The 14,905-nt window shown below is 51.4% G+C and overlaps 1 protein-coding gene across 4 annotated transcripts in view; it reads left to right on the top strand.

The window, feature by feature from the left end:
- Nucleotides 1-14,905, top strand: part of esr2a (estrogen receptor 2a) — a 342,469-nt gene that overhangs the window by 219,210 nt on the left and 108,354 nt on the right. For all 4 annotated transcript variants that reach the window (XM_072568010.1, XM_072568009.1, XM_072568012.1 and 1 more), the window contains exon 4: nt 9,389-9,505. In XM_072568010.1, coding sequence (XP_072424111.1) covers nt 9,389-9,505 — 117 coding nt within the window. The remainder of the gene's footprint in view (nt 1-9,388; nt 9,506-14,905) is intronic.

Genomic DNA, 14,905 nt, shown 5'->3' with positions numbered 1-14,905 from the left:
CCCTCACACATCCCCTTCCCCTCCCTCACCCACCCCATTCCACTCCCTCACCCACCCCCTTCCCCTCCCTCACCCGCCCCTTCCTCTCCCATCCACTCCCTCACCCGCCCCTTCCCCACCCTCACACATCCCCTTCCCCACCCTCACCCATCCCCTTCTCCTCCCTCACCCACCCCCTTCCCCTCCCTCACCCACCCCCTTTCCACCCTCACCCACCCCATTCCCCTCCCTCACCCACCCCCTTCCCCTCCCTCATCCACCCCCTTCCTCTCCCTCACCCATCCCCTTCCTCTCCCTCACCCACCCCCTTCCTCTCCCTCACCCACCCCCCTTCCCCTCCCTCATCCACCCCCTTCCTCTCCCTCACCCACCCCCTTCCCCTCCTCACACACCCCCTTCCCCTCCCTCACCCTCCCTCACCCACCCCCTTCCCCTCCCTCACCCACCCCCTTCCCCTCCCTCACCCACCCCATTCCACTCCCTCACCCACCCCCTTCCCCTCCCTCACGCATTCACTTCCCCTCCCTCACCCACCCCCTTCCCCTCCCTCACCCGCCCCCTTCCCCTCCCTCACCCGCCCTATTCCTCTCCCTTCCCCTCCCTCTCACACCCCCTTCCCCACCCTCACCCACCCCCTTCCCCACCCTCACCCACCCCCTTCTCCTCCCTCACCGACCCCATTCCTCTCCCTCACACACCCCCTTCCCCTCCCTCACCCACCCCCTTCCCCTCCCTCACCCACCCACTTCCATCCCTCACCCACCCCCTTCCCCTCCCTCACCCACCCCCTTCCATCCCTCACCCACCCCCTTCCCCTCCCTCACCCACCCCTTCCCCTTCCTCACCCACCCCTTCCCCTCACTCACCCACCCCCTTCCTCTCCCTTTCTCTCCCTCACCCACCCGCTTCCCCTCCCTCACCCACCCCTTCCCCTCCCTCACCCACCCCTTCCCTTCCCTCACCCACCCCCTTCCATCCCTCACCCACCCCCTTCCCCTCCCTCACCCACCCCTTCCCCTCCCTCACCCACCCCCTTCCCCTCCCTCACCCACCCCCTTCCCCTCCCTCACCCACCCCCTTCCCCTCCCTCACCCACTCCCTTCCTCTCCCTTCCCTCCCTCACCCACCCCCTTACCCTCCCTCATACACGCCCTTCCCCTCCCTCACCCACCCCCTTCCATCCCTCACCCACCCCTTCCCCTCCCTCACCCACCCCCTTCCATCCCTCACCGACCCTCTTCCCCTCCCTCACCCACCCCCTTCCCCTCCCTCACCCACCCCTTCCCCTCCCTCACCCACCCCCTTCCTCTCCCTCACACACCCCCTTCCTCTCCCTTCCCCTCCCTCACCCACTCCCTTCCTCTCCCTTCCCCTCCCTCACCCACCCCCTTACCCTCCCTCATACACGCCCTTCCCCTCCCTCACCCACCCCCTTCCCCTCCCTCACCCACCCCCTTCCCCTCCCTCACCCACCCCCTTCCCCTCCCTCACCCACCCCCTTCCCCTCCCTCACCCACCCCCTTCCATCCCTCACCCACCCCCTTCCATCCCTCACCGACCCTCATCCCCTCCCTCACCCACCCCTTCCCCTTCCTCACCCACCCCTTCCCCTCACTCACCCACCCCCTTCCTCTCCCTTTCTCTCCCTCACCCACCCGCTTCCCCTCCCTCACCCACCCCTTCCCCTCCCTCACCCACCCCTTCCCCTCACTCACCCACCCCTTCCCCTCACTCACCCACCCCCTTCCATCCCTCACCCACCCCCTTCCCCTCCCTCACCCACCCCCTTCCCCTCCCTCACCCACCCCCTTCCCCTCCCTCACCCACCCCCTTCCCCTCCCTCACCCACCCCCTTCCTCTCCCTCACCCACCCCTTCCCCTCCCTCACCCACCCCCTTCCATCCCTCACCCACCCCCTTCCCCTCCCTCACCCACCCCCCTTCCCCTCCCTCACCCACCCTCTTCCCCTCCCTCACCCACCCCTTCCCCTTCCTCACCCACCCCTTCCCCTCCCTCACCCACCCCCTTCCATCCCTCACCCACCCCCTTCCCCTCCCTCAGTGACGTACTGGTCAGTCCCATTCTGTCGATTTACTCCCACAAGGGGGCATCCTGTGCAAGGGCTAGCCGGAGAAACGATGGAGGGAAACCCCAAGAGTGACCTGATATCTATAGCCCAGAATCAGGCCATTCAGCCCAGCCAGGCCCTGCCAGTATTTGTGCTTCATTCCCATCTCTCATAGGGTCATAGGAACAGGCCTTTCCACCCGTCAGACCTACTCTGCCATTCAGTGAGGGGATCATGGCTGATCTGTGGCCTTTGACCCATATCCCTTAATACCTTTGTTGAACCAAAAAAATCCTTCTACCTCAGATTTAAGGCTAACAACTGGTCAAGCATCTAAATCCCCCTCGATTCCTTCCTCCCTCATCCTCTTGTCCTTGAATACAGTGGCCCTCTGGGAGCACCCTCCACATTCTCATTGTGACTATGATTTTGACCACAATCACAGGTTAAAGCCAAGGGCTCCCTCACTTCCAGTGAAACCAGGGAGAGAACCTTCTCTGAGTGTCACGAGTCTCTGGAATTCCTCTTCGCAGGGATCAGTCATTGTTGAACATTTTAAAAGCAGTGGTAGATATTTCTTTGACCCACAAAGGAGTGGATAGTAAAGCAGCTGTGAAAGTGATTCAGTTGTGCAGCAGGCTAGAGGGATCTCCCCCACCCCCCCACCACCCCCCCCCCCCCCAACTCCCAATTGATATCGTCTTTAATTCAGCTGCCATCACCTCACCACGAAGAATCGTTGCTTGTTCGTTCATTGAACGGGCAGCTTAGATTTCCCTCCCCTGAAGGACGTGGGGGAACCCAATGGGTTTTTGCGATAATCGACAGTGGCTACATGATTACTGTGAGGTAAGGTTTTAATGTCCGATATTTTTAAATTGAACTCAAGACTTCACCGTCGGCTGTGGTGGGATTTGAACTCCCATCCCCAGGGGATTACCCTGGCAGTCCCTGGGTTATACTCCAATGGCTGTCTCACCTGAAATATGATGCAGAGGTGCCGGTGTTGGCCTGAGGGGACAAGGTCAGAGGTCACACCACACCAGGTGATAGTCCAACAGGTTTATTTAAAATCAGAAGCTTTCGGAGCGCTGCTCATCCGTCAGGTGAAGTGAAGGACCGTTGGACTATAACTTGGTGTGGTGGGACTTCTCACTTTCTGAATTATGTTCTTGAGAATTTTCTGTGTAGGTTCAGGGAGGATGCTCTCCCAGCCTGGAGCTTGTCCTCCACATTCCCATTGGACCTTGACGTGCAAACATTAGGGCTTTGTCACCAGCTCAGGGCTGATGTTTTGCGTCATTTTCATATCCAATTGAAGGGAATGTGCAGCGAATGTGTGTCAGAAAGACAGAGGCATCAATTTAAGGTGAAGTATCTGCAGAGGTCACTAGCTGGGCCCAGTATGTATTGCCCGTCCCCAGTTGCCCCTTTGAGAAGGTGGGGGTGAGCTGCCTTCTTGACCCGCTGCAGTCCCTGTGCTGTGGGTAGACCCACAATATCCTTAGGGAGGGAATTCCAGGATTCTGACCCAAAGACAGTGAAGGAACGGTGATATATTTCCAAGTCAGGATGGTGAGGATCTCGGAGGGGAACTTGCAGGGGCTGGTGTTCCCATGTATCTGCTGCCCTTGTCCTTCTCGATGGAAGTGGCCGTGAGTTTGGAAGGTGCTGTCTGAGGATCTTTGGTGAGTTTCTGCAGTGCATCTTGTAGATGGGACACACTGCTGCTACTGAGCATCGGTGGGGGAGGGAGGGGGTGTTTGTGGATGTGGGGCCAATCAAGTGGCTACTTTGTCCTGGATGGTGTCATAGGAGGAGAAATTAGGCCATTCAGCCCATTGAGTCTGGTCCACCATTCAATCATGGCTGATAAGTTTCTCAACCCCAGTCTCCCACTTTTTCTCCTTAACCTTTGATCCTCTTAACAGTCAAGAACCTATCTATCTCAGTCTTAAATATACTCAGTGACCTGGCCTCCATGGATTCCCCATTCTCTGGCTGAAGAAGTTTCTCCTTCTCTCTGTTCTAAAGGCTCTCCCTTTACTCTAAGGCTGTGCCCTTGGGTCCTCGTCTCTCCTACCAATGGAGACATCTTCCCAACATCTACTCTATCCAGGCCATTCAGTATTCTGTATATTTCAATTAGATTCCCCCCCATCCTTCTAAACTCCTTTGAGTATAGCCTTGGAGGGGAACTTGAAGGAGGAAGTGCGCCTATGTATTTGCTACCCCTGTCTTGGTGCAGAGTGATATGGGAGGGGTGGAGGGGGGTGCACAGTGACAGACACTGCTATACCTGAACTGCTGGACCAGAGGTCATCAGCAGAGTCTGATAGGAGCCAGGGGCAACCACCAGGTCTGAGAGATAAACACCACAGGATTTGTCAGCGACCTTGCAAAAAAAATTGTGAAAATACACTCAAAAATTGACGTTTGTTTCCTAATAGATATTAAATTCAGTTTAATGTCTCCAGAAATAGACTGTACTTAATATCCTAATCCCCAGTGGGGCAGGGACAGGATCACAGCCAGCTCAATGATTGAGTTGTGTACCATAAATAACTCATCCAAATAGGGTCAGTGAACATCCTGACACTGACATTCACACAGTAAGGTGGAATAGATCTGCACCTCATGTTTCATTCAGACTGTGAGTTTCAGTGGGCGATACAGACACTGGAGCACTGACGTTTAACAAAATGTTCGAGTAAGGAGCTTCTCTGCGCTCGGTTACTGTGATCCACCTGATCACTCTACAAAATATTTCTCTGGAGAAAACTCATTTGGAATCTCTGCAGTTGCCAATCTTGCCTGCTGTCTGCTGTCTCCTTTCTGGTTGTATTTGTTGTCTGCAGATTTCTGACTTTCTGCTGCCCTGTATTCATAATTCTGCTGCCTGTGTCCCTCTGCCAGTGTCCCTCTGCCAGTGTCCCTCTGCCAGTGCTCCTCTGCCAGTGCTCCTCTGCCAGTGCTCCTCTGCCAGTGCCCCTCTGCCTGTGTCCCTCTGCCTGTGTCCCTCTGCCTGTGTCCCTCTGCCTGTGTCCCTCTGCCTTGTCCCTCTGCCTGTGCCCCTCTGCCTGTGTCCCTCTGCCTGTGTCCCTCTGCCTGTGTCCCTCTGCCTGTGTCCCTCTGCCTGTGTCCCTCTGCCTGTGTCCCTGTGCCTGTGCCCCTCTGCCTGTGCCCTGATGCCTGTAGCTCTCTGCCTATAGTCTGCTGTTTACTATCACAAAACAGGACTTTAAAAAAATAAATTGGTGAAAAGATGAAAAGACCAGTCATTTTCACACGTAGTAAACGTGACAATGAAAACAAAGGTTGTTTCGCCAGTCTCTATGGCAACTTTCTGCCCTGATTGTCTAAGGTGCTGCAGGTCACCTTGATCATGATAGAGTGCTGAGGAAATCCCTTTTCCCAACACCGTAACTGTCTTTAGTCTACTGCTCACACATCCTTGCCTCGAGTCTGCTGTTAATCACTCCCTCAGTGCTGGCTGCATGCACCCTCAGCTCTGAGCCACTCCTCCATCTCCTCCTCCCTCCCTCCTTTGACCAATCCCCTTTCTCACATTCCCCTGACACCCACCACCCCCCCCCCAGGCTGTTTTATTACAGTAACAGTCCGATAAAAATACAAATGTTCAATGCAAGAGAGGTCTGTGTTCACTCAGACATCAAATAGCCATCGCCTCCTCGAAAGGTTAAACATGGTTAAAGTGGTTGGTGTGCGAGGTAGTGGGATATTATCTCTGCCTCTGATTTCCTCTGCATTCCTGTACCTCGCCACTTCTGAGCATTCCCCATTTTCGGGTCATCTTCCAGTTTATATGGAGGTCATAGATGGACCGGGTCCGAAGGGACTCGCTGTACAAAGATCTGGGCAACGGGGGGGAAAAACATACACCACCCTCACCCTGATGGCCACCTTTGTGTGTGGCTGCATCAAGCTGTGCGTGGATCCCCGGTACGCAAACACCAAGTGTCACTACGTACTGAGGTTCTACCTGTCCCCAGTGTTGCGAAGGATGGGCCTGGCCTCGCTGCCGCGGAACGCTCCAAGTATCAACTGTCCTTCGTGGAGAAGTTTATGAAGAAAAACACCTTTGACCACAAGTCCATCAGGAAGTGGTCAGCACGTACTGTCCTTGAGACCCTTCGGGAAAAGGAGAGGGCGGATCCTATCGAGCGGTTCCCTGAGCAGACTGTCAAAGTCATTTGGCAGAATGCCTCATCGCCAGAACTTTCCAAAAAGCACCAAGACGTGGCTTGGCTGGTGGTGGGAAGGGCTCTGCCTGTGAGATCCTTTATACACGCCTAGACTCTCTGCCGCACCGCACGCTGCCCTCGAAGTGGCTGCGGGGGGGGGACGAGACTGTCACACGCCTCCTTCTGGAATGTGCCTATGCAGAGGAAGTCTGGAGTGGAATGCAGTGGTGTTTGTCGAGGTTCGTCCCGAGTAGCACCGTGACGCGGGACTCCGTGCTCTACGGCCTGTTCCCCGGGACTCACACCGAGACGAACATCAACTGCGCCTGGAGGATCATCAACTCGGTGAAGGACGCTCTCTGGGCGGTCCGAAACCTGTTGATCTTCCAGCTGAAGGAGTTGACCCCGACTGAGTGCTGCAGACTGGCACATTCCAAGGTCCAGGACTACGTGTTGAGGGACACGCTGAAGCTTGGGGCAGCTGCCGCCAAGGCGCGGTGGGGAAAGACCACCGTGTAAGATCGGCCTGACTAAAGAAGAACAGGGGGCCCACACAGTCATTAAAATGTAATCATACCGACCTGTAAATAGGAATGATTACTCTGTTTCAGTATGCAAACAAATGGAATGTTTACATATATATGGAATGTTTACATATATATGGCATGTCCAGTTGTACAGATCATCAAAGTATTTTATGAATAAAGTATATTTTTGAAATTAAAAAAATTCCCCATTTTACTCAGTCCACCATTAGTGACCATCACTAATGATGTCCCAAACATACAGAAACGTAGAGAATAGACGCTGGAGGAGGCCATTCAGCCCATCGAGCCTGCTCCATCATACGATATGATCATGGCTGATCATCCAACTCAGTCCCCTCTTCCCACTTTCTCCCCTTACACTTTTAGCCCATTAATCCCAAGAATGAAGTTTAACTCATCGAATCATAGAGCAGTACAGCACAGAAACAGACCATTGGGTCCAACTCGCCCACGCCGACCAAATATCCCAACCCATTGTTGTCCCATTTCCCAGCACTTGGCCCTTATCCCTCCAAACCCTTCCTATTCATATACCCATCCAAACATCTTTTAAATGCTGTAATTGTACCAGCCTCCATCACATCCTCTGGCAGCTCATTCCATACATGTACCACCCTCTGCGTGAAAATAATACCCCTTAGCTCCCTTTCATATCTTTCCCCTCTCACCCTAAACCTATGCCCTTTAGACTCCCCCAACCCCAGGGAAAAGACTTTGCCTATTTACCCTATCCATGTCCCTCATAATTTTGTAAACCTCTATAAGGTCACCCCTCAGCCTCCGACGCTCCAGGGAAAACAGCCCCAGCCTGTTCAACCTCTCCCTGTAGCTTAGATCCTCCAACCCTGGCAAAATCCTTGTAAATCTTTTCTGAACCCTTTCAAGTTTCACAACATTGTTCCGATAGGAAGGAGACCAGAATTGCACGCAATATTCCAACAGTGGCCTAACCAAAGTCCTGTACAGCCACAACATGACCTCCCAACTCCTGTATTTTCGACGTTTCGGGCAAAAGCCCTTCATCAGGAATAAAAGGGCTTTTGCCCGAAACGTCGATTTCAAAGCTCCTTGGATGCTACCTGAACTGCTGTGCTCTTCCAGCAACACTAATCCAGAATCTGGTTTCCAGCATCTGCTGTCACTGTTTTTACCTCCCGACTCCTGTACTCAATACTCTGATCAATGCCGCCTTCACCATCATGTCTGTGTACGACTCCACTTTCAAGAAACTGTGAACCTGCACCTTAGGTCTCTTTGTTCAGCAACACTCATCAGGACCTTACCATTACAATGCTTTTCACTGTGCCTCGGTACAATAAATTCAATTCAATTAACTGTACAAATCCTGGCCTGGTTTGCCTTACAAAACATATGTTTTACCCAGTAGCACATACGTGTTCTTGTATAACATGGTGTCCTACTCAGTAACGCGTGTGTCATTGTCTAGTGTATATAGTGGTTTATCTCCTAATGCATGCCACGTTATTGTGTAAATATTCAGGGTTCTCCTCCAGTAATGCTCAAGGTGATTATATATTGTATCCATCCCCGCCCTTCCCTGTGGGGCTGCCCTGTCTCTCCCCCACCCCGGTCTTTTACCAACTCTTCACTCACTGCTACCCCAAAACCCAGCCTCACTTCACTGCTCCCCTCCTTCACACCCTACCCCTGGTACAAAGGGGGATCCAATCTCTGCTCCATCCTGGCCAAGACTCCCCAGCTTCCTCTCTCAGGCCCCGTCTCCCCGCTCCACTCCACACCCCCCAACCCTGACATCCCCACACCCTCACCCGAGTCTGTGCACCCCGGCCCATTCCCCCCCCCCCCCCCCAGGTCTTGGCCGTCTCATGGAGACCATGTGACCACGCTAACATTGTCGGCAAAGCCCCACCTGGATCATAATGTCCTTCAGGGAGGGTGATCGTAGAATAGAATCCCTACAGTGTGGAAGCAGGCCATTCAGCCCATTGAGTCCACACTGACCCTCCAAAGAGCATCCCACCCAGACTCACCCCCGTCCCTGTGACCCTGTATTTCCCATGGCTAATCCACCCTGACCTGCACATCTTTGGACTGTGGGAGGAAACCGGAGCACCCGGAGGAAACCCACGCAGACACGGGGAGATGCACACAGACAGTCGCCCGAGGCTGGAATCGAACCCGGGTCCCTGGCACTGTGAGGCAGCAGTACTAACCACTGAGCCACCGTGCTGCCCCCAAATCTGCCATCCTTACCTGATCCGAGACCAAAGAAATGGCAGGTGTTGGAATCCAAAGTAGACAGGTAGGAGGCTGGGAAAAACACAGCAAGCCAGGCAGCACCAGGAGGGGGAGAGGTCAATGTTTCAGGTGTAACCCTTCTTCAGGACTGGCCTACACGTGACTCCAGACCCACAGGAATATGGGTGACAGTTAATTGACCTCTGGGCCTTGTGCATGAACAAATAAAACAGCCAGTTTTCAGCAAGGTAAGTCCTGGGTTTGTGCTGGGACTTCCTGTCGCGGTGATGGGTGCTACATAAATGCAGGTGCTTCCGTCCTTGTGATTCTGTGGTGTCTTGTTCCAGGGCACAATGCGTACATCTGCCCGGCAACAAACCAGTGCACCATCGACAAGAACAGGAGGAAGAGCTGCCAGGCCTGTCGGCTGCGCAAGTGCTATGAAGTTGGAATGATGAAATCCGGTAAACCGTTCAACCAATCAAACCGAGTGACAGGGGTGCTGGGGGAGGGCGCACTGAGCCTAAAGAGATTTAAGGTGTCTCTCAGGTTGTGGGGGGGGGGGGGGGGGGTGGTGACAGAACTGAGAGACTGTAACTATTGATTGGGAAACACTATTGCAGCTGTACAGGGCCCTGGTGAGGCCACACCTGGAGTACTGTGTACAGTTTTGGTCTCCTTACTTGAGAAAGGATGTACTGGCACGGGAGGGGGTGCAGAGGAGGTTCACTGGGTTGGTTCTGGAAGTTGAGGGGGTTGGCTTATGAGGAGAGGCTGCGTAGACTGGGATTATAGTCATTGGAATTCAGAAGAATGAGGGAGAATGTTGTAGAAACATAGAAGATTATGACGGGAGTAGATGAGATAGAAGTAGAGAGGATGTTTCCACTGGAGAGTGAAACTAGGACAAGAGGGTATAGCCTCAAAGTTAGGGGGAGCAGGTTTAGGACTGAATTGAGAAGGAACTTCATCACCCAGAGGGCTGTGAGTCTGTGGAATTCCCTGCCCAGTGAAGTAGGACAGCTACTTCAGTGCAGTAAACGTTCTTAAAGCTGAGGTACTATAAAAGCATTAAGGGTCATAGTGAGAGGGTGGGTAAGTGGAGCTGAGTTCAGGAAAAGACCAGCTGTGATTGTATTGAATCTGGAGCAGGCTCAAAGGGCTGGACACCTGCTCCTCGTTCTTACAAACAGTTTTTAACCAATGTCTCTGTATGTCGGGTGTGGGTGGGCGGTGCCTATGGACCCTGCCCTGAGACGTTGGTGCCCAGCGTCCAACATGGAGGGCGTTCAGAGGGAGCAGCGATCTGAATCCCCCAGATACCCGCTCTGGTTTCCCAGAGTTCCCTCAACATCGAGTCTGTTTGGTGAGTTTGGTAAGACAGGAAGCTGGAGATTAATGAGGTGAGCTATGACACTTATGGGGGGCTTCAAATATTATCGACAACTTGTAAGGAAGAACTCTAAATCAGTTGGGATAATATCAGAGCAAAGAGCAAGGAGGAAAAGGAATCTCTAAGATATGCTCAGGAGAACATCTTTGACCTCAGTGTAACCAGGAAGGAGACATGGTTGGATCTAACGCTGGGAAATGGGGAATAGTCCAAGTAACAAAGAAGATTGATGAGGGCAGAGCAGTAGATGTGATCTATATGGACTTCATTAAGGCATTCAACAAGGTTCCCCATGGGAGACTGATGAGCAAGGTTAGATCTCATGGAATACAGGTAGAACTAGCCATTTGGAGACAGAACTGGCTCAAAGGTAGAAGACAGAGGGTGGTGGTGGAGGGTTGTTTTTCAGACTGGAGGCCTGTGACCAGTGGAGTGCCACAAGGATCGGTGCTGGGTCCTCTACTTTTCATCATTTATATAAATGATTTGGATGCGAGCATAAGAGGTACAGTTAGTAAGTTTACAGATGACACCAAAATTGGAGGTGTAGTGGACAGCAAAGAGGGTTACCTCAGATTACAACAAGATCTTGATCAGATTGGCCAATGGGCTGAGAAGTGGCAGATGGAGTTTAATTTAGATAAATGTGAGGTGCTGCATTTTCGAAAGACAAATCAGAGCAGGACGTATACACTTAATGATAAGGTCCTGGGGAGTGTTGCTGAACAAAGAGACCTTGGAGTGCAGGTTCATAGCTCCTTGAAAGTGGAGTCGCAGGTAGATAGGATAGTGAAGAAGGCGTTTGGTATGGTTTCCTTTATTGGTCAGAGTATTGAGTACAGGAGTTGGGAGGTCATGTTGCGGCTGTACAGGACATTGGTTAGGCCACTGTTGGAATATTGCATGCAATTCTGGTCTCCTTCCTATCGGAAAGATGTTGTGAAACTTGAAAGGGTTCAGAAAAGATTTACAAGGATGTTGCCAGGGTTGGAGGATTTGAGCTATAGGGAGAGGCTGAATATGCTGGGGCTGTTTTCCCTGGAGCGTCGGGGCTGACCTTAAAGATGTTTACAAAATTATGAGGGGCATGGATAGGGTAAATAGGCAAAGTCTTTTCCCTGGGGTTGGGGAGTCCAGAACTAGAGGGCATAGGTTTAGGGTGAGAGGGGAAAGATATAAAAGAGACCTAAGGGGCAACTTTTTCACGCAGAGGGTGGTATGTGTATGGAATGAGCTGCTAGAGGAAGTGGTGGAGGCTGGTACAATTACAACATTTAAGAGGCATTTGGATGAGTATATGAATAGGAAGGGTTTGGAGGGATATGGGCTGGGTGCTGGCAGGTGGGACTAGATTGGGCTGGGGTATCTGGTCAGCATGGACGGGTTGGACCGATGGGTCTGTTTCTGTGCTGTACATCTCTATGACTCTATACCTACTGGGGCCTGTGATGGAGGGAGCATTTGGGTAAAAGTGATCATTGTATTCAGACAAAAGCAAGGAACAATCTACAACAAAACCTTCTGAATTTTCAAAGAACTGATTTCAATGGAACGAGAGAGGGTGTCAGTCTAATACAAACCTTAGTAAATTGGAAAAGGGTGCTGAAAAGATTTGCAAGAATGCAGCCAGGATTGGAGTTATAGAGAAAGGCTGGAAAGCAGGGGGGATGTTCTCCCTGGAGTGTCGGAGGCTGAGGGGTGACCTTATTCAGGTTTGCAAAAATCAAGACACATTGCTAAGGTAATAGCCAAGAACTATTCCTCACGATGGGGAGAGTCCAGAGCTAGAGGGGCATAGGTTTAGGGTGAGAGGGGAAAGATATAAGAGACACCTAAGGGGCAACTTTTTCACCCAGAGGGTGGTATGTGTATGGAATGAGCTGCTAGAGGAAGCGGTGGAGGCTGGTACAATTGCAATATTTAAAAGGCATTTGGATGGGCATATGGAGGAAGGTGGGCCAAACGCAGACAAGTGGGACTAGTTTATGGTTTGGAGGTGGACTGGGGTGTACAAAGTTAAAAATCACACAACACCAGGTTATAGTCCAACAGGTTTATTTGGAAGCACTAGCTTTCAGAGCACTTCTCCTTCCTCAGGTGATTGTCACAACCATGAGCTCCCAAAGCTAGTGCTTCCAAATAAACCTGTTGGACTATAACCCAGTGTTGTGTGATTTTTAACTTTGGGACGAGTTTAGTTTGGGAACACGGTTGGCATGGACACATTTGAGCGCAGGGTCTGTTTCTGCGCTGTATGACTCTATCATTTGATGACTGAATTGTCAAAGGGGTGATTTCAGTGGAATGAGGTGGGATTTTATGTCGATGAAATGGAGCCAACATTTAATGGGAAAGTTGGAACAAAAAAATGAGTTCCTTTCAAAGACAGCCCAGACAAAGCTATCGTTCTCAGGGAAGGGAATCAATCTGGTGGCTGAGGAGACAGTCAGCCTGAAGTGAAATATGTTGAAATAAAAAACAAGGAGGGTGTGTAATGCAGGTCATGGGGAGAGGTGAAGAGGAGAATAAACTGGCAAAGAGAGAGGCAATAAGGAGAGAATGGCAACTAATCTAAAAGAGATCATCTCCCCACCTGTAAACGGTGAGTGCGGGGTACGAGAGACAACGAGAGTGACCAGCATTGAAAGGTTCAGGCACAAGCTGGGAGGAGAGGGGATGGTGATGATCATGGATAAGGTGAAAGTTAATCACAAGGATGTGGAGGAAAGGCCAGCTGTACTTGGAACAGAAACATCGCCTGGTCTTGCAGTCCTGAGGGAAAGTGCGGGGGGTGGGGGGAAGCCTGGAGAAGGCAGAGGGGACTTGCCGAGTTATAAGGCAGGAGCCAGGGGTTTGGAGAGGATCCAATGTGACACTTCTGCAAGGAAGAGTTTAAGGACAGCCCGAAGGACCACAAGCCGATGAGGTTTAATGTTTGAGCTGGGGAAGGTCATAAAGACGATTATCAGAGAGAAAACGCTGAGTTGAAGATTGTCAGATTAGCCTTGATCTCATTGAACAACAAAATAGACTTGATGGGCTGAATGGCCTGCTGCTGTCCCTATGTCTTATAGTCTTCAGAACTTGGAGAGGTTTGAGCTGAGGAAGAGGAGACAGTGGGGGTTTGTGTTTGACCATTCAAATGGATTCGTTGGATGAAGCCAGAGACAGGGTCAATGGAGGGATTGCTTCCTGTCATTCGGAGCTGAGTACTCCGAAACCTCACAGGTTCTATCCCAACCATACTGCCACCTCGTCAGAAAGCGATCATTCAGCTTTCTCAATGTGGTGTTTGTTGGGAAAGGTATCTGAAGATTGAGCGATGAAGAGGTTACATAAGTGTGCTGTTAGTAAATCCCGCACGCACTGACAATTCAATAAGACCTGGTGAAGTCAGCACACCTGGCTCCCATTATAGTTAAACCCTCACACAACTTTCTTACTGCTTTTCTTTGAATGTCTTTGGTTTGGAGAGCGTGATTTAACCAGATGTTCTATCCAGTTCTGACATCTGCTTCGCTTCTTGGCCTGAATGATGGACAGAAGATGGATTGTGTCTGTGTTAGATCCGACAATCTGACAGGCAGGTCGAAAATTCCAACTACCAGCCTTGTAATCACTTGCAACATTTCTTTAAAACAAAACATTCTTTCACCCCATAATTCAAACTGAAAACTAGCTTGCTCTGTCAGCACTGAATAACACCGAGAGACAATCAATGATCACATTTACACAGGGTTAGATCCAGAGTAAAGCTTCCTCTATACTGTTCCCGTCAAACTCTAACTGGACAGGGACAGCATAGGGTTAGATACAGAGTAAAGCTCCCTCTACACTGTCCCCATCAAACACTCCCAGGACAGGGACAACATGGGGTTAGATACAGAGTAAAGCTACCTCTACACTGTCCACCATTAAACACTCCCAGGACAAGGACAGCACAGGATTAGATACAGAGTAAAGCTCCCTCTATACTATCTACCATTAAACATTCCCTGGACAGGGACAGCACAGGGTTAGATCCAGAGTAAAGCTCTCTCTACACTGTTCCCGTCAAACACTCACAGGACAGGGACAGCAGAGGGTTAGATACAGAGTAAAGCTCCCTCTATACTATCCACCATTAAACATTCCCTGGACAGGGACAGCACAGGGTTAGATACAGAGTAAAGCTCCCTCTACACTGTTCCCATCAAACCCTCCCAGGACAGGGACAGCACAGGGTTAGATACAGAGTAAAGCTTTCTCTACACTGTCCCACATCAAACACCCCAGCACAGGGGCAGCATGAGGTTGGATACAGAGTAAAGCTCCCTATACACTGCCCCCATCAAACACCCCCAGGACAGGGACAACACGGGGTTAGATACAGAGTAAAGCTCTCTCTACACTATGTTCCATCAAACACCTTTGACATGATCTCACAAAGTTCACTGAATGTGGTAACTGGAAGGGATAGTGGAGTTGTATT

Source organism: Chiloscyllium punctatum, chromosome 4, assembly GCF_047496795.1.
Source record: "Chiloscyllium punctatum isolate Juve2018m chromosome 4, sChiPun1.3, whole genome shotgun sequence".
Taxonomy (NCBI): domain Eukaryota; kingdom Metazoa; phylum Chordata; class Chondrichthyes; order Orectolobiformes; family Hemiscylliidae; genus Chiloscyllium; species Chiloscyllium punctatum.
This window is presented reverse-complemented; position numbering and strand designations above follow the sequence as displayed.